The 20,811-nt window shown below is 40.3% G+C and overlaps 1 protein-coding gene across 1 annotated transcript; it reads right to left on the reverse strand.

The window, feature by feature from the left end:
• Positions 1-875: 875 nt before the first annotated feature.
• On the reverse strand, positions 876-1,594 carry LOC108659918 (uncharacterized). Its single transcript, XM_018113089.3, has 2 exons — positions 1,182-1,594; positions 876-1,089 (listed from the first exon to the last, which is right to left on the reverse strand). Exons 1-2 carry the CDS (start codon positions 1,457-1,459, stop codon positions 1,005-1,007), a joined length of 363 nt encoding a protein of 120 aa, XP_017968578.1. The 5' UTR covers positions 1,460-1,594; the 3' UTR covers positions 876-1,004.
• Between the last annotated feature and the right edge of the window lie 19,217 nt (positions 1,595-20,811).

Below are 20,811 nucleotides of genomic sequence, written 5' to 3' on the forward strand. Positions count from 1 at the left end.
GTGTGGGCGCGTTTAAGAGAGGCCAACGCTGACTGGGTTAAGAGCAAACGCAACAAACTTTTGCTGAGCGAAGCCAAGAGCACAGCCGGCAAAATGCAAAAGCTTTCAAGAGCTGCAAACGCGCCGTCAGTTTATAGTGTGCTTCAATTTTAGCTAAGCGTTCCGAAAGCTAAGACAGGAAAGCTTTGTTGCAGTAAAAGCTTAAAGCTGCCAAGCGCAGTTCTGCCAGCTGTTGAGCTTTCGAATAAGTTGAATTGTGGATAAAAGTAGGCATACGAAAAGCAGAAAATATACAAATTTCACAAATTCTTTGCAACGAATTTTTTTTTCTCATCATAATACAATAAAAAAATCAAAGATAAATATTATAAATTGTAGTATTTCCTCTGTGGTTCCTCTTAGTGTTTCCTCTTAGTATTTCCTCTTAGTGTTTCCTATAAGTATTTCCTCCAAGTCCTCGAAGTCTTTAATACCTAGCTGAACGATCACAAACTTCACTTTACGTCACTGCCCGAAGACTCCAACCAGGTGACTGAAGAAATTCTGTAGCTGCAGCCCTTTATATAAGGCGACGCCCACTCAAGCCCTTAGTTGCACTCAAATGTTGTGCTCGGTGCCAGGTAGGAGTCGTTGCAGTCGAGTCTTAAGTGAGAGAGAGAGAACACTCTCTATAGACAACTTTAATGATCTTCGGTTCGTCTGTTCTTCGTCGTTCGAGTTCTGCCACAATTTCAGGCTATTCCATTCCGTACTCATATTCAATAGCCAAATCTAGACTGAAATAGGCTAAACTGGCAGCGCTGGTCAAGTACTATAAAACCTAAAGCACTAAAGCTTAAGTTACCATAAAAGCTCAACAGTTTGACAAGAAAATATACTGAATGCAGTTCAGGTTTCTTATTAAAGCTTTATAAATACACCGCTAGTTGGAAAACAAAATATATGCTTAAAGCTCATACAATTAACTAATTTCTCTACATCTTAGAGCTATGCTTCTGCTTTGGCTATGAATTGGAAGGTCTGTAGTCGTAGGCGGGTCCCAAGCGAACAGACAGATTAATGGGCTGATTCAAGTAATCCTTGATGCGTCTAATAAGTAAACAAATATATTAGATATCTATAATAAATATGTGGTCGAGGTAAACAATAATAGCAGGCTTATCTGCGTGAGTTCCACTTACTGTTTATCTGCTTCAGTCTCATAGTGCTGATAGCCCTTCCGCTTGGCCGATTTATTCAGACGCAGCGATCGACGCAATTCTTTTGGCAGTGGTTTATTCGTCTCCCGTTTCAAGAACTCGGTCAGCTGCTGGCATTTGGCGGCCAGCGTCTGCCAGGCCACACGTATCAGCCGCCGGTGCCTGGATCCTGTGGCGCCAGTCGCGCTTGGTATGGCGTCACTGAGGTTCGTGTTGGAGACGGCCCAGGCGGACATGTTGAGCTGCCTGTGTGCAGACATCGACTGAAAGCTGCGAGCAGAGACGGCCAAGACGATTGCCCACTTGCTTGGGGCTGATAAGATTTACTTAGCTCTCACACCAAATACAAATCGAATTCAATCGTTACGTTTAGACGTAACACTAATACGCTCCACACGTGCGAGTCGGCTATTTCGCCATATCAATTGTTAATTAACTGGCCCAAAATCATTTGGCATTTTTAGTTGAATAGTAATTCCAAGAATCCAATATTTCCCAGTGGGAAACCATGGCTCTCCATAAGGAAGGTGAATGAATGCTGTATCAGTATTGCTTCCGTTTGCTGATTTTCGGCCAGGCAATCAAGACCCAAATGTGCCGTTTTGAATTTTTCGCATAGACTATTTTCAATAAAATTTGCTAGCCTGCAGCCTGGTCGCTCTAGCTGCGTTTTCTGTGCGCTCAGAGGATATGCCCAATGACATCATGTCCTGCAACAAAATACAAATAGCAGTGCCAGCTTCCCGCATAGTCCCTCCGCCTGCCTCGGCGCCCTCGCCAGCAGTGGCATTTGGTCTCCAGCTGCAACTAGATGGCGCCCCGACCCTGGCCACATGCCGCCAGAGCGCCTGCAGCAGATATCCAAACAAAATTGCATGTGGTTGCACGCAGTTTGCCTACACTGGCGACCGGACAGTGACCCAATGTGACTGGGTTTTCGGCCAGCTTGCATTGTTATAAACGAAAATTCGTTTATTGCCATATTGTTGGCACGGACTCGAATTTGTCTTCAAAATGTACACATTTTGGCCGCAGGCCTCTCGCCTGCCTTAATTAGCAGCATCATTGAGAAGCGCATAGAAGGGCATAGAATTTTTCCGCATGCCCAACGTAGATCATTGAAGTTGACTCAATCAAATTTCGACGAATCTTGCGTGATTCAATACAGAATTGATTTCGCTTTCGGTTTTATCGTTAACTGCTCTAATTGAGATTCGCATAGAGAGTGCCGTCAACTTGCTGCAAATGTGCATGTGAATCACTACAAATGACAAAATCATTTGCTCCAGCTGCTGCTCAATGCAGCCACTCGTATCTCCTGCTAGACAATTGAATGTCTTTGCCGTCAGATGAAATCAGTTGGCCTCCAGCTACGTTTATTGATAATATGCAGATGACAGCAGGTTGAGGTGATTGCCTGGTGCCTTATCCCTGTTGCCTCATGCCTCGTGCCTGGTCGATGGAACCCAAAGCTGACCGGAGAGGCTAGTGACTTACCACAAAACTTACTAGAGCAAGCTACACTGACTTTCACACACACCCACACACACAGAGAGAGAGGGAGAGTGAGAGAGTGAGATAGAGAGAGAGAGAGAGAGTGACGGTGAGCTTGAGCAGGAAAGAGTGAGAAAGCTATCTATTGCTGCAAAGCATGCATTTAAAATTCCATTTAAATACCAAATAGCAATAACGGAGAGAAAAATCTTTTGTGAACTACAACGAAAGAGCTGCATAAGTGAGAGTGGCTTACGAATATCCTACAAAAGGCTGTAGATTAGTATATGCTTAACATCAGTCAGCAAATGACTCGGTTCGATATATATCATGAAATGACTGAAGCGGGAAAATTTCCTCTTTTCTGCATGGAATGGCTCTAACAACAGAGCTAGAATTTCAGATTGAATAATTTTGTATATGATGAATATGATTGAATATTATTCCAATATTAATAAAAGAGTTTCTTGACAATGATTCTTCATTCATTTATTATAAAAATTAATAAAATATTCAGCTAGAGTGCTCAGCTTTATCAACGAATATTATCAAAAGACTGACTTTAAAATTTCATACTCACCTTTATGCACACCCCGCCGTGCAGGGTATACAACTGTGACCTCAATTATATCCATTGGCTGTTGCTTTGATAGTCAACTAAAATGTAATAAAAGTAAATTTCAGAAACTATTTACTTAACCTCCTTGCATCCATTACGGGCCATGGCTTTCAGTTTTATTAAATTTTCAAACAAAAGTCTATGCAAAATATGACATTTGGTCTGCCTTAGTTAGATTTGTTGGATTTGACTACCGGAACCTCGGAAGCCTAATCGTCGTATGTATATTTGGTTTCAATTTATTAAAAACTTGTTTGGCTGGCCTTTGCCGTTGGCCCCGTTGGCCAGTCCTTTTGAAATGTGTGTGTCAAATATTGCTATTTACCGTTATGCAATAAAGCGCAATAATATTTTTGAATCAACTACGGCATATATCAATCAATTTTTGATTAGTCGACCTCGGCTCGGTTTGTATAGGAGAATCGGCTCTGTTTGCAATGTCAGGCAAATATTTGAGGCTGTTGCAAATAAAGTTTCTGAGGGGGGGAGAGCGGCACGCAGATTAAGGTAACAGTTGCCAGCAAAATTAAATAAGCCCGCCTGTTGCCAATACTAATGCCGATGTGTGCAGCTTAAAGGCCGGACCAGCTGCTAAATTAGACCAACAGCCAAGAGAGGGTGCGAAAAAAAAAAATAGAGCTGAAAAAATTGTATGTAGGAAAAACTTCAAGGATTCGCTGCACGTTCGCATCTTTAACGCCATATGTTGACTCTTGCTACATTTTTGCAACAGCACAGAGGGAGATAGATAGAGAGAGGGTGAGCGGGAGTGGGAGACTGGCACATATCCTTTATCTTATATGCGCTATTTTATGCCTGTGGGCAACAACTACAGCAACAATAACACCCGCCTCTGGCCTACACTTTCTTTCACTCCAAATACCCTCACTTGGGGTTGTCTAACTTTGTAAATAAGTTTGTAGAGCCTAAACTCCTTGAATATATTCTTGATAAACAAAAAGGACTTTTAATTTATTTATATGGTAAATGAAATATAATTAAATGTCGAACTATTAAGCCAATAATAAACTCAATATTTTACATTTAATTTTAAATCATACTCTACTACATATTGATATTAATTTAGATGTCTATATTGAGTTACTTTATCCCTACACTCGCACAATTATTTTTGCAATCGCAGCTGTACTTAAATGGTATATATACCTACCCAATGCAAAGTGTTTCATATAAAAACAACATGACTTTCATTGTCAATATTTACAAAAATAATAATCACATTTATTTTATTAATATATATATTTTTTTTTAATATTTAATTTAATGTTTTTTAAGATATGGAAGACTTTGTTGTACTTTATTTATTTTTATTTTTTATTTTTTGTGTTGTATTTTACCTACTTAAACATAATCATATATGCCCTGGAAGTTTATTTGCATAAAGAACAGTAAATTTTTATACAACAATAATTAATATTTGCTCTCTTTCTTGCACCTATAAGGGCATTTGGTGCTCGATCCTCTCTGGCTTTAACTCTTCTCTCTCTCTGTGCTTTCAGCCGCCTCTGTCAACAGTTTTGGTGTTGCTGTTGTAGTTGTTGCTGCGACTGCTGTTTCGCTTGACTTTTTGCCAATAGATTGTGTGCCAGAGTTTGGCATTTTATAACATAAACTTTCATTTATTTTCGCTCGTCTTGTGCCACATCTTTGCTGCTGTGGTGCCCAAGTTGTTGCTCGCATTGTAATGGGTAGCCACATATGCCATGTCCACAAACAACTATACAAGCACTCACACTCACACACACACGCATGTCTATGTATGTGTATGTAGGCATACATAAACGAGTACACAAGAAGTCGTCTGCTGCTGTCTTGACATCTGTCTACTCGGCCCCAAAGCCCGCCGCCTGAAAATCGCCCAAAAATGTACATTTGCATGCACATCAGCGCTGGGCGTACATTTATCTCGCTGACTGTGGCTGTGAGTGTGGTGCTGGCAGCGCTCGCCAAAGTAGGCCGCCAGTTGTTGCTTAATGCGGCAAGGATATCAAAGCAGCCAACTGCCCCACGCTCCACTTGACTGAAACATGTCGAGTCCCAACTCCTGCCCCAGCAGCTCGCGACTCCGCTGCAGCAATTGAGCGTTTTTAAAGAGAAGTTTTCCAAGTGGAGCTCCAAGTCCTTACACATTCATATAATTATGCATTATTCAGCAGCGGCAAGAAATGCTCTCATAATGAACTATAACTCAAAATATCTTGCTTAAATATCTAATCCAAATGCTCTCTGTTGGCCCATTGCTGAGCCTAGTCGACCTTCTTCAAATGAACCAAACTATGCAACGTCTCCCAATGTCTCAATTTCTCAGTCTAACCAAAGTTGATTTATTTCACATTATTTTCTGTTGCCCCAAATATGTAAATACCGATTGCAAAGTGGAAACAAGGCACCCCCTCGAACGCCTTGCCCTCGTTCGTTTCAGTTTTCGGGCTTGACAACAAATCCATACCGCATATGTCATTGGCGAAGTGGGATCTGTCGTTTTCGCATAGCCTTAGGCTGTCAGCTCTGCCAAGTCGATCACGGCGTGCACAGCCAACGGCTGTGTCCGGGCCTCTATAAGAAAGCCATTCAAGCGCTACTGTTTTCATTTTTTTTTTTTTTTTTTCACATGGCAACCCACACAATCGACCGACCATTTGGCTTAAATATTTTATGCAAATTTTCAATGTAATAAAAATTTCTTCATGTCCACACACACACACATACATATGTATATGTGTGGGGAAATAAAAGTTGATGCCAATGCCGTTTGTCTTTCAATACATTTCTCTTCGCTGCTCAGGCCGTGTCCCATCCAAACCCCTCCGCCCCTCCTCTGCGCCCTTTAGTGTACAAGTGCGCTGCCAATGATTTTCAATATGTCGCAACTTTCGGTCCCTGCTTGCGCTATCTTCCGGGGCTGGGTTATCTGGACCCCGATACCTCCAGCTCTGGCGCTGAACCGCAGCAGCTTGAAACAAATGTCGAGTTAATGCTTCGGCTGACGTTGCCACAACGACACAACGACGTCACAAATTCCAGCGACAATGAATGCCGCATGGACATGACCTCAATTGCATAGACTACACACACACACACACACACACATGCAAATTGGTTTGATCGACACCAATACCTAAGGGTTGTAAGTGTATGTGTGTGTGTGTGTGTGTTAACGACCTCAAGCCCAACTGTGTAACACATTGCCATCACTGTCATCTCCTGGGCGGACAAGTGCGAGATGTCGCCGAGTGAGCGCCAATGCAGTCAGCTCCACTTCCATATGCCATAAGCCGCGCACCTCAGCCAGAGTTTCCAGCTCAGTTTCAGGCTCACTCTCAGCCACGGCCTCAGCCTCGGCCTCAGCCCAGCTTCAGCTTCAGTTTTTCCTTTTTTTTTCTGTTTATCGCGCTGCAGTTTTTCCTTTTTCCTGCCGGCTGGCTTTCGCCCTTCGCTTTTATTTTATTTGATATTACTTTATCAAGGCGTCAACACGTTCTCAAGGTAACCTTGCCGGCTGCCCGTCTGCCTGGACGCTGGGTTCATTGTTTTCTGTTTATGATGCACTTAAATTTAATATTTTATTTTAATGTATTTCGACAGCAAATGCAGCAACACAGTTTCCACTGGCTCCCCGAGCAGATATTCGGATGCTCTACGCAGCTGATGTGTGATGTGATATATGTATTCGGCTATGCATTATAAATTTGCGAATTAAAGTTCCGCTCTGTTGTTTCTCTAAATAGTTTCAGGAATTCACTTAATGGCTTATGCTGAAACGCACTCGAAATTCTGAATGATTTACCAGCCTTGGAGCAAAGTTGAAACTATGTGCGCGGCAGAAGGATTTTAAAATTAATGAAGCTCTTTTTTATTAGTCTCGCTTAAAGCTCTTGATTTCAATGTGTTTGACTGCGCTTAAGCGAGAGATACGCCTTTGCTTCAATTTGCTTTCTGCTTTCGCAGAATACTCTTTGCATTCAAGATGAGAGTTGCTTTCGCAGAATTTTGCAATCAGTTGGTGTACCCTGCTCGCTCACATATGCTGACGCGACTCCTGTGCGCCTTTGATGTGGCACGTGGGCACGTCCCGTTTATGGATGGGGCCGTCTGGCAGGCGGCTTGGCATTTGGCATTTATTTCTTTTGTTGTGCCTAACATAATTCCAATCAACAGTTTGTATCAATAAATAACGGCAGCAGGAGGCTGGCCAGCAGCAGCGGCCCGCCTCCGGCCCCCAGCTGGGCCACGCGACCTGCCCGCTAATGAGGGCTCAAAGCGGCCTTACCTGCCGCGAAAAGGAAAGCGCTTTTCCTTTTTATGCACAACAGTCGAGTGTCTCGTAAAAATTTCAATTATCCTAAATGATTAACTTTGTTTATTACACAGCTGCAGGAAGCTGCGCGGATGGCGCAAGGACGCGCCCCGTCCTGGCACATCATTTATCAGTTTATGACTTGATTCTATTATTTATTGGCACTCGAATAGAGGGCCTGTCGTCGGGGCGTGGCAGGCAGGGGGGGCGGCCATGCGGGGCTGCTTCGACGCGGCGCAATTTCAATTATAATTATGTGCAAATCGTAAAAAAAAAGGCGGAGCGAAAGAGACGGCACCTTGTGCGCCTTAGATAAAAATCACTTAGTGTGCGTCACACACACACCCACACACACACACATGCAAAGTTTATAGCTAACAAAAATCGTTAATAAATTAAGCGGAAATATATTTTCCCAGCCATTGCCGGAGGTCATTGCTGTTGTTGTTGTTGCTATTGCTACTCCTGCTACTGTTACTGTTGTTGTTGTTGTTGTGGTTGCTGCTGCTGCCTCGCTCCATTTGGTGCTTTTAGCAAATACTTCTCGTGCCATGCTCTTGGCCGTGTAATGGTTTTTTAATTTTAGTGTCGTTGAAATTATGGTCGAAACAATAATTTAATAAGTTAATGTCTTCTTTTTCCACTCTCTCTTGCTGGCGCTCGCTATTTGTATTTTATTTGGTCGTTGTTGTTGCTGTTGATGTTGCTGTTGCCGAAGGCGAACGCTGAATGTTGGCAGCGTAAACAATTTTCATTTGCTGCCACGCCCCCCCCAGACGCCCCACCTGCCGCGCTACTACGTGTGTAAAGGGCAACCAGCAATTTTCTCGCAGTGGCAACAATGTTATTTATGTATACAGTTTGTTGTTGTTGTTGTTGTTTCTATTGCTGCTGCTTCTCCTGCTCCTGCTCCTGCTCCTGCTGCTGCTGTTTTTGCGGCCAGCAGGTGCAAACTTTGCGGTGGCTGCTGCAGAGCCAAGCAGAGCTTTGGCAACTGGAGTCCAGGAGTGCCGGAGACGTTTGTATGCCTGCTGCTGCTGCTGCTTCTGCTGCTGCTTAAATTGTTTTCCCCAACGGGGGAGCTTCTAAACAGCTGCTGGATTGTTGCCATAGCCTCTGGCTATTAGCTACTACCAGGAATAGGCTAAGTGACTGATCAACTTAATATATATGCATGTATAGGTAAACATGCAAGTTTTTCTAGTTAATGCTAAGACTAGTCGCCTCCCAGCTACCCGCCCCGCCAACTACCCGCTCGCTGGGTGGACAACCCTTGATGGGACCTCAGACACAATTGCGCCCGGCAATGGCAAGGACTTTATGACTCGGGATTGTTTTTTATTGCATATATCGTATGTAATTTGATGTTTTATGCTTTTCGGGCAGAGTTTGAAGGCTTTGCTGGCTTGCCGCAACTGGGCCGGCTCCAGTCATCCAGTCAGCCAGTCATCCAGGCAGCCCAGTCAGCTAACCAGGTTAGCTAGCAATTTTGCATAAATATTTTAGCATTATACTTTATGATTTCTCTTCTATATTTTTTTTATTTACTTCTGACCATCCCCAAAAAGAAGAAGCCAACAACTCTGCATGCAAAATATGCACACTAGGCAGATACTCTGTCTGTTAACATGGGAAACGAAGATGGGCAGGGATAGCTATATGATTGACATCGTATTTTGGGAAAAAGAGCGGTAGCTAGAGCATTCCAGCATATATAGACCGAATCAAGGTTTGTCTGCGACTGTCTGCTGCAGAGATAGGCAACCAATATACCCGCCTAGGAGGTGTACAGTCGAGCAGCTGCAGAGTCTGGCTGCATAGCGTATACATTTTGGAGCAAGCCAAATAAAATAACATGGGCAAAAAGTAACGAGAATGACGACAAGCCTGACATGCCATGTGTCCTGTATCCTGCCTCTAGATGGCCTGACATTTTCGGTTGTTGCTTGCTAAAAGCAAAAGAAACAACAATGTGGAAAAAACTCCAGTCGGAAAAAAGGGCGGCATATGACTTGACGGTCTGGCACGGGGCACGAGGCGGGGCACGGGGCACATACCCAGTAAGCCCGAGAAACAAAAACACATACGCAAAAAACATAACCAATTTGTGTCATCATAATTGTAATTCGTAGTCGGCTGCTGCACCACTCCCGCCCGGGCGGTGCTGGCTGTGTGTTTGTCTCTTCTGTGGCAACAAAAAACAAGCGAACTACAAAATTTAGCATATTTTGGCATAACATATGCAAATTTCAGCTGGCATCCTTTATTTTAGGAATTTAAAATTTTGATATATATATATATGTATGTATACAAATAGAGAGAGAGAGAGAGAGAGAGAGAGAGAGAGAGAGAGAGAGAGAGAGAGAGAGAGAGAGAGAGAGAGAGAGAGCTGAATTGCGAGTCAAGTGCGAGCGAGAGGCATTCATTACTTGTGTCAAATTAATTTGCCAAATTGAACTCGAGATAAAGCTGGAAAGCTAGAAGAGATAGAGAGAGTGAGAGAGATAGTGAGAGGCAAAGAGTGAGGTGGGTGTACGCATCAATAAACAGATGGAATGCCAGTCATCTCTTGGGCAGAAAGAAAAGATCTAGCGGGCATTGGTTGAGGTCGCAAAAGGTAAAAAGGTAAATGCTACCCTTAAGCGCAATCAGTCATAAAATCCATTATGATGATTGTTAAAAAGTATTTCTTGTGGCATTGCACGAATAATCGTGGGCAACCCATAGCCAAGTATTTAAAAAGTAATAAAAACATTGCCAAAAATGTTTTCAGCTCAAATGATAAAGGTTCGAGCGCAAAAACTTCTGGCCAAAAGGAAATTAATAACAACAAAAAAGACAACTATGCGAGCACACAAATATAAAGCAAAGCTGCAAAAACAATGCGAAATCAAACCAACAGTAAAGAGCCATTCCTCAATAATGATGCCAAAGTCAGGAGCAGACAGAGCGAAATAGTTGATGAGGGAGAGGGAAACAGAAAGACAGCGAGTAAGAGAGAGAGCGAGAGCACAAGTGGAACTCATAGCCAAGCAATCAGCGCATAAGCACGCCCTGTAATCAAGCATAGACCCCTGGCAAGAGCCCCGAACCCAGCCGAACCCATCCAGCAAAACCGAACTGATGCGCAACGTGGCAAAATGAAAAGTTTTATAATTAAAATTGGAAAAAGAGAATGAGTGGAGCATGCTTTCTCGCACTCACTGTGTGCGCTGATAATCGCCGGGTGTTCCCAAACAATACACTTATTCAATTTTCAACAACATTTCCGACGGCTTAAACTGGAAGCAAATTTTGCTACCATATTGCTGTTGAATCGGTTCTCGGGAACATTTGCCCACCTGCTGTGCAATTGTGCATAATTGATGAGATTTAATTTGAATTAAGTTTGCTTAAAAAGCTTAATACATCGACATGCTATGTTGGCCAAGTCTTTGGATAATGCAAGTTGGCTTTTATCCGAGTTTTTCCGAGTTTTTGTTTGCTGGTTGTAATACTCTGGAATTTTGAAGCAAATAGTTTTGCATATAATGGAAGTAAAGTCAAGGTATTATACTCCAGAAAGTTTGCTTTAATGAAGTATGAAAGTGAATTATGTATCAGTCCTAGGATAGGTTCAATCTATTCCATTTACATCCAAGTTCCAAACGAAAAATTCTTGCAGTTGCATTGCTTGAAGAATTAAGAAGAATTAATTAAGCTGTTAAAGACATTTTTAGATCAATTTTAGATAAATATAAATAAAATATAATGAAATATTAAAATATAAAGAAATATAGAAATAAATGATATATATAAAGCATAAATATTCTTAAAAAATAAATATTAATAAAGTAATAAATATTCCTGCAGTTAAATTAAATAATTAAAGAAACTAAACGTTTTCTGGTTGGAATCTATGTTGGGAATGCTCGCCGCATCGCTCACTTCCCGCTGACCATTGGCGCATGATTGAAGCTGTTCAACGTCATTTGGTAATAATAGCAGCGATTGCCACGGGTAGCACTTCTTATAACATGTGTCAGATGCGAAGTGGCTGTGGCATGTCCGACATGCGCATGCATGCTGCTGATAATGGCAGCGCTTCATTCAACAATTGGCGTTTCTAATTATAGCCAGTTATCCATGTGCAGCATAATTGCTTGGCCAATTTGCCAGGGCAGAGTTCACGAGAAATGCTAAGAGCTGAGAGCTGAGAGCCGAGAGCGGAGCAATTTCGGCGGCCTCAATGTGATAGATGCCAATGCATATTAGTTGACAATTAACTTTAATTTGTGTGATAAATGCGTAAAATCAATTATTGTGTCATGCGTCATTTCTAGCATTGACATGTGGCATATTAATAGTTATGGCAAAGCATTAAATATGCATTTGATTCAATTACCTAACAGATGTGCGATTGCATGAGTGTACACATGTATATATGTGTGTGTGTAAAAATGTTTAAAGCTATTTTAATGCTAATTACAACAGCTAGAGACAGGCAGTTACGCGTACTTGTTTGCCGGTTGAAGATGTTTCGCTTGGGGCATTTAAATTTTCAAGTTTTAATGCAAAAGCCACACACACACACCCACACACGCTGACACATATGCATATATGAGACGCAAATTAACTTATGGCAACAATGCGACTCTCAGGCGTCGCCCACATCATCAACAACTTCATCATCCTCATCATCTACGTCGTCTTCATTGTTGTCGTTGGTTGTCGTTGACGACGCTGGATAATAGCTAGGTATCTATGTGTGTGTGTGTGTGTGCACACTCTCGCATTTGTATATGCAGGCTATATGTATGTATGTGCATGTAGGCATATGTATGTATGTATATGTAGATGCATGTGTATATATACGAGTGACACAGTTATTACCCAAATGCCTTGACGACGCAGCCAAGTTATACAATTGCTAACAATAAGAAATAAACTAGGAAATTAACTATATTCAAATGCTCTTTCGAGATGTTGAATGTTGAATATGAAGTCTTCTGCAGGAAAACACCGAGCACATGACGCAGCTTCGGCTTATTGACTAACGGAATGCAATGAAGTCAATATTAATAGATATTATAGATATTTATGTATATAGTGTAGATAGATCAATAGTAGATATATAAATTATGCATTCATATTTAAATTAGTATATACTATCACATAAATTGCATTGCATTTAATTGCATTGATAGATTACTCTAATTCAGAGTGTAGCTGTAGAGTTTTAATTCATTAATTAAATTATTATTATTAGTAATTAAAGAAATTTTATTTCATTTTGCTTATTTGCTATTAAAAATTGCAACAAAATTTTTTCTTTATCAAGTTCGTGCCGCTGCTTCCTCAATAGTTGAATATCTTATGCCTTTAAGGACAAGCTTGACTTCCATTTATATTACGAATTGAAGTACATTAAAACTTTATTTTTGCAAGCTTAATTTCTTATATATTTTTTGGATTTTCATTTATTTTTATATATATATATTTTTTTTGTATTTTTATTTATTTACTTTTTTTTAAATTTTTTTTTTATATGTATATTAAGTTTTATTTATTTATTTATTTTTTTTTAAATTATGATTTTTATAAAGTCTTCCCTTATTTTATATGTATATATATATATATATATATATATATATATATATATATATATATATATATGTTTTTTTTTCATAAATATATATTTTTTATATATATTAAAAGCCTATTTAAATTCTTAGTTATTTAATTAATTTTTGTGAAGTGGCATTTAGTTCCGACTACTAACTACATCAAGTAAAATATGATTATTTTGGAATCGTATTTTCCCTTTAACTATATATCCGAAGAAGGCCATCAACTAATATCGAATATCTCAACTTTCTGTACCTCTGCAATCTGCATTGCCCTGCACCAGCTTTATTCCCTTTGTAATTACCCCTACAGAGTGCAGAGTATAAATTCGTTGCACGCCTAAAGGCGTCTCAGGAAATTGTGGCAATTTCTCTAGACTTTTGTGCAGCGAAAGTGCGCGTATGCAACTTACTTTTGCTTGTTTTCATTCTTAATTAATAATTAAGAAATAAGCATGACAACCGGCAGCAACGACGACGACGGCTTCATTGTAGTAGTTGTTGTTGTTGCTGCTTCTTTTGAGTGTGGCATTACTTTGGGCGCTCAATGCACGTGGTTTAATTAGCTTGGCTTAAAGCAGCTGCTTGCCGGCTTAACGGTAATGGCCCTGGCTGCCTAATTGCCAGCATTTGTTAGACAGCATTTGTTTGCCCACTCATCTGTCGCCGAGTCATTTGCGTTTCCATTAACCAACCAATATAAACACACACACACACACACACACACATATACAGCGACAATCACAAATCTCGCCATTTTCAATTCAATAAAATGCAAAAATATTGAAAACGAAAAAAAAGAAAGAAACAAATAACGGAGGCAAAAGGAGAAAAGCAAAGCTGTGAAGTAGCTCATAAAAATGTAAAAATTTTGCGCCCGACGCAGCACTTAAAAACCGAACCACAATGCGTAACGTGCTCTATGTGTGTGTGTGTGTGTGTTTGTGTGTGTCTGCCACCAATGCATAGCCAATATGGCTGCGTGTGCGTGTGCGCTCAAACCAACGCACTTCCGGTTTAATTAAACGGAAACTGATTTAATTGCATATTTGATGAGCTGCGAGGCAGCGGCCAAATGAATGGCTAGGCACAACAACCGAGAGGTCCTTGGTGTTATTGTAATCCTTACTGAGGCTGTAGATGCTGTTCCAGCTGTTGTTGTTTCTGTTGTTGTTGTTTCTGTGTCGCACTTAGTTATGCAACAGTAACAAGAAACAGCCGCAACGCCCGGGACTATATGACTTGACGCTTTGAGAGCTTAGCATAAATTGTGATGAATACTAAAAAGGCATTTTATTTATGCCTCACTTAATTACACACCAACAACATCAACACCAACACACACAGACACACTCACACACACACACATACATCATTCGGTTAAGTTGATCTTTGTCGCCATGCAACTGCGAAAAAGTGGCAATATCCTTAGCGTCCTTGTCACCTTCGTGAAGTAAATAAATAAAATGCCAGCGGAAAGACGTCCACAGCTGCAGACACAGCCAGTTCGTGGCCCGGTTTATGCGTAAATTATTTGATGAGATGCGTGGCCAGCACTTGTCGAAGACAAAGTCTTTAAATAAACAACAATTTCAATTCATTTTAAATGGATTCTGTGAATTCCCGGCTCATGCGTGCGCTGAATATGTGAAACGATTGATTGATTGAACACCCAAAGCAATTGCCACAGAGCCGACTCTTTGTACTTGCTCTAATTTTATATGGATTGCAAGTTGAGTAATTATCAAGTAATTAAATTTCCATTTTATGGAAGTAAAAACAAAAACCAATAAAAATTTATAAATATGTATCAAAGTCTACTTCAGCCCCGATTGTTCCATCTTCTGTTTGAGATTGTGTTTTATGTGGCTTATCAATGCTGCCCGAAACGAAAACACTTTTCACGATATAACTTTTCGCATAAACGTTGGCCTCCACTTGTGCGCTGGCCGTGCGCCTTGGCCAGATAGTTAATTTTTATTATTTCCTCTTCGCGCCACAGCCAATGAAATTGACAATGTCCAGTCTTGGCTCGGCTGCTGGCTTTTAATTTAATGTGCGCATTTTTATGAACATGTTAATTTGATATTCAATAAAGTTGGTTTGATTTTCGGCTTTTAATGGATTCTCGCATTTAATGACGGCTGCCACTACAGCCGCAGCTCCTGCTTCCTTTTTGCCGCTGCTCCTTCTCCCATCTCCTGCTCCTCTTTGGTGCTCTGTTTTAATGCCATTCAACGCTTCGCTGAAGATTACCCAGCTCTGGCTACGGGGGAGGTGCGAATTGCTGCACAGCTTGTTGGGTTTGTGATTTGTGTGCGAATTGCACACTTCACTATGAGGCAGAGGCAGAGGCAGAGGCAGACGTGTGGGTAGGTGGGCGAGGCCAAAGCAGCGCTCAGATTGTAAAATCTGAAAATCTATGCATAAAAGCGCACCATTAATATTTTGCTTGACATTCGCGTTGGATTTGGATTTGGATTTCGGTTTGGTTGGCTTTCAATGGCATCAGCTAATTACCGTTGAAAGTTAGTTAAGCTAATGCATCCAGGAGCAAATGACACTTTTTACATTAAGATTTTCCGAACTAATCCGAATGCGAAAAGAAATGAAGTGCAAAACGGAATAATGAAATATTTCCATTGAATTTTCTATCATACATTTCGAGGTACATTATCTTTATCATCTCTCTCTCTCACTCTCTGTCTTACTTTCTAATTATTTTTCAAGTCCATTTGCACAGTTCACAAAATAGAGGAGCATTTAAATAAATGAAGTATTGTTAATTGAATTTATGTGCATGTAAATAGAATGTTTGTTATATTCTGCTGTAATTTGTATATATAAATATGTACTTTATTTATGTATAGTCTAGGTTAATGCATGTTTTATAACTTATCCTTCTAGTAGCCAAAGCCCTGCTATGCACAGCTAGATAAAAAGAAATTCGCTACCAAAATAGAATCAGAAGAGAGAAACAAAAATGTAGATATATATATATATAAATGTATATGTATCTATGTATATAAATATGTATGAGAGAAAGGCAAGAAAAGAGGGAATCATTTTATTACTTTGGCGCGGCAACAGATTTCGCTGGCACAAAAATGAATTTAGCATAAATGAAACATTTTTACGAGCTGCCATTACGGGCCAAAGCAACATGACAACAATAAAAACAAACAGAGAACACAAAATGGAAAAGCAAAACAAAAAAAAAAAACAAAAACACACACACACAAGAAGACAAAGCAACAGACAGACAAACAGACTGCAAAACAAAGTGCAAATATTTGGTCAGACAAGACGCAAATGATGAACAGTCCAACAATTTATGTATGCGCAACGCGTCCTACATATATATATATCTATATAAGAATTCTATATAAAGCATAGGTATATATGTGTGTGTGTTAACGTATGTGTACACTGAGGAAAATTCAAGTCTGTTTGTATATAGAAAAATATATATATTCAATAAGCTATGAAAAATGCATAAGAAATAACAATTTTATAAGCTAATTTTATAAATTTAAAAATGTATGAGAAATAATGTATAAATATATATACATATACAATATATCGTATATAATATAATATACAAACATTAGCATAGTTCAAGCTCTTGAATGATGAAAGACTTCAGCTAGATATATGCAAAATGAATGAGAAGCTCGTGCTGTCAATCTAAATCTCAATATTGATGTTTTCTCAGAGTGTATGTGTGCAAGTGTCACAAGTCAAAGACACACACATACACACACAGACACACACACGCATACACATACATATAGCAAGCTGAGATAGCTCTGTGCAATAAAAAACATCATCGAAGCCATTTGTCAAAAGCAGCAACAGCCCAAAGAGCGAAACCGGCGCGGAGCACTTCGTATTTCGTATTCATTGCCAAAAATCACAATAACTGCGCTGCAAAGCGGGAGGACGTGAGCAGAGGCGGGTGTGGGTGGTGGGAGCAGTGTCGGCTCACGCTTTGCTCATTGTAAGAGCGCCCGCGAAGTAGGCAACATAAAGTGGCAGCTACCAATTTTCCCCATACCAGCCATGAATACGGGCAATACGCTAACTTGTGTCCAAACACGCGCGTCTACAAAATGCGTTGGCCACACTCACGACCCGCTACAATCCGGATCCGGCTGTGTGCTAGTGCGGGTGCGAGGGGGCGCGTCCGGGGCATTTTAAAGCGTGCCTGGGACTGGCGCGTCGCATCGTCTGCTGTGAGAAGCGCATAAATAATCTTGCTGCCTCACGGCTGTTGAAATGGCGTGAAATAATAAAAGCGACGTGAAAGCAATAGCGACCAGGCAATAGCAACAGTAACGGCAACAGCCATAGCAGCAGAGCCCAAAGGCCGTTTAGTTTCCCAGCAGATATTGCTGCTGTTGTTGCCCCTGATTCGTTGTTGTTGCTGGCATTTGGCATTGCGATAGTCCAGCTGCAGGCTGAATAGGACGGTCGAGTCGAGTCGAGTCGAGTCGAATCGCATCGAGTCGAGTGGGTGCTAAGCGAAATCGCGATTTTTAGTGCTGCCTCCCATCTATTTTTGCATAGTGCATTAAGTGTCTGCTTCGATTGCGTATACGCAGTGTGCAACGTGAATGGAAACGGGGCAATGGGCAAGGGCAACAGGCTGCAGGGGATACAGGTGACTGCAGTCTAGTTGCAGTTGAAGAAGAGTTGACTCAAAACTACGTATATTTAGTAGTAATCAGGGACCGTAACGATTAAAATTTGTATAGCAAAAAAATTAAAATAATAAATAATATAAATTATTTTTATAATAAAAATCAAAAATAAGAGTTATGATTTGATTTTTATATAAAAATTGTTCTATAATTATTATTTTTGATTATTATAATAAAAATCATTTATAATAATTAAATATAATTTTTTTTCAAAAAACTGCTAATAAAAGTTTATCCTTTTTTTGAATTTGCCGTAAAAAAATAACTTATGTGTGTTTTTCCCTCTCTTCTTGGCGCTTCCTAAAGGCTTCAATTTTTTTAAATTCATAACTCTTATTTGCGGTCCCTGGTAGTAATTATTGATAGCCCAAATTAGAGATAAATACAGTTGCATTATGCAAATCAAAATAATTCAATTCAATTCAATCTAAAAATAATTAGCTTTATTTTATTAAGATTAAATTTTCAAATGAGAAATCTAGCAAATAGAAATTCAAACATATTCAATTACAATTGATATGCCTCATTGAGTATTTGCATAGCTTAATATTTTCTTAAGAATTGCTTGTATTCATTTGAGCCATCAAATTTAAAGTAGCTTTCGCTCTGCACTGAATTTATTTACAATGTAATAATAATTTTACGTTTAGCACTTTGCATTTCTACTGTGAAGTAAATATATGCTCACTTTTTATTTTCCAGCAAAATTCGACTTTAATATTTCGCTGCTTGCTTACAAATCTGTCGCTAAACGAAATGTTATTCAAATTTATTTGTAAATTGAGTTTTACACTCAAAGAGAGAAAATGCTGCAAAATTTAGCAAGTTGCTTCGTTCAGCTTTTGCATACTTGGGCTAAGTAGTCCAGAATAGTTAACAAACTGTAACTCGTTAACTTCTTGAAGACTTGCTCAAGTATTCTCTCTTCCTCTCTTCTTCTGTTCTCACTCCATTTTCTTTCGGTGTGACCCACATATGAGCAGGAGCAGCGCACACAATGCAGCCTGATTGAGCGGGCCTTCAATCAGAAGCTTAAGCCACGACCTGGACCTTGTTTACCTCCAGTGCGCCTCGTGCGCTGACAGCGAACTCGGAAATTGTTTATATCTTTTTTGAGATATGCCTGGCTCGCCTGCTATGTATATATGTTGGCTATAAGCACCGAGTTTCGTATATATTTGGACAATTTATGAAGGACGTCGCCTGGACGCCGTGTCAGGATGAGGGGTCGGAGCAGAGGGATTGGAGTAAACCAAGCCACAAAATGCCCCTAAGACGCAAAGGCCATGAACTACGACCTCAACTCCGTGCCCTTTGGGATTAGAGACAAATTAAAATTGTAATATTTTATTTATGTTGTGTATTGTTGTTGTTGTTGTTGTTGTTGTTGTGGCACAATAAATGCTGAGGCAGGACATTCGTCCTGCCACATTGTCATTCGATGCGGAAGGGGCTTCCATAGAGACGGCAACTTTTGGCATGGTCGGCAGTAGGGTGTGGGGGGTAGGGGAGGCGGGCCCAGTTGGTCTGTTGGTATTAGGGGTTAATTTGTGTGTTTATTGCAGTTGGACAAGTTTGCGTTTGTGTTTGTATTTGGTCGCCGTGGGTGGGCGGCAGATACTTAAATGTATTTACCAGCAATACAGCAACAGCAACAGCAACAGCAGCAGCAACAACAAACAACGACAACAGCAGCAACACCAACAATAAGTAACAACAATGAGCAAACGGCAAATGCCGAACGGCAACGAAAAATTGTAGACTATTTAAGAAATTTATGTGCGGATGTTTCGCCGTCGGGATATTTCCGGTTTATGATGATTATGTTTTGCGCGCCAGCACCCGCACTTGCCTCCGTCCAGCTGCGCTCTCCCTCACTCACATACACACTCTCTCTCTCTCTCTCTCTCTCTGTCTGTCTGTCTGTCTGCTACCTCAACTCAATTCCCTGGCTCGCCTGTCGACTCCTTGTGGTGCTACGTTTTATTTTCGTTCATTTTTAACAAGCGGATTACGCTTTTGCCACGTTATTGTTGTTGTTGTTGTTGTTGTTGCTTTTATAACTCTGTCTCTATGCAATAGCTCTGAGCCGGAGCTTGGGTCGGACTTTCATTTCTTTTGTTGCTGCCAGCATAATGCATAATAATAATCATAACAATAATTTCTTTTATTTCTATTCGTTTTTATTTTTTATACGCTGACCAAAGTTTTTTATTTCTTCGACGCATAATTCTTGTGTGCATTTTAATTATTATTTGAAAAGCATTTTTACGCATTTGCATTTCATTCTATATTTACTTAAAATATAATGTTCTTGAATTGCTTTCCATGGCTGAAACACCTATCATCCTTAGGCAAATGCGATTTAAAGTTTATCTTCCACTCTCAGCATGCAAATACATTTAATATACGTTTGCTGGTCAGTTTGAATATAAAGCTTAATTAGTTTTTAGCATTAAAATGTAATAAGTTTAAGAGCTTAAATCAATCTTGATTTGATTTCTTTGATTCATTACGTTTTGTTTGTGTGTCCCCAATGCGTGCGATTCGCATTCATTTCCTGTGCTGAATCCCGTGCTGCAACTGTTTCACCGCAATTCCGCAGTTAAATGAACAGAGCTGGCAAATTGCTGGAGCAACCACAGTAAATGTGGCTTACAAAGCCACCAGAAGCTCCCCTCGTACCACTTCCAACTAGCCAACTTCTTAAAAAGTGAACAACTCCGAATTTGCAGTACGCAGAGAGAGAGAGAGAGACAAACGGCATGAAAGGAGTGCAAATTAATTTGCCTGACAACAAAAAGAGTGCGAAGAGTAACGGCAGGAATACACACACGCACACGCACACTCACACAAAGAAGTGGGGTATTAT

This window comes from Drosophila navojoa, chromosome 2, assembly GCF_054131105.1.
Source record: "Drosophila navojoa isolate 15081-1374.11 chromosome 2, UAZ_NAV_1.0, whole genome shotgun sequence".
Classification (NCBI taxonomy): domain Eukaryota; kingdom Metazoa; phylum Arthropoda; class Insecta; order Diptera; family Drosophilidae; genus Drosophila; species Drosophila navojoa.

Excerpts from the sequence above, each read along its gene's own strand:
- LOC108659918 (XM_018113089.3), bottom strand. The coding sequence starts at position 1,459 with ATGTCTGCACACAGGCAGCTCAACATGTCCGCCTGGGCCGTCTCCAAC. Across the intron at positions 1,090-1,181 it reads GAGACTGAAGCAGATAAACA|ACGCATCAAGGATTACTTGA; the intron begins GTAAGTGGAACT and ends TTTACTTATTAG.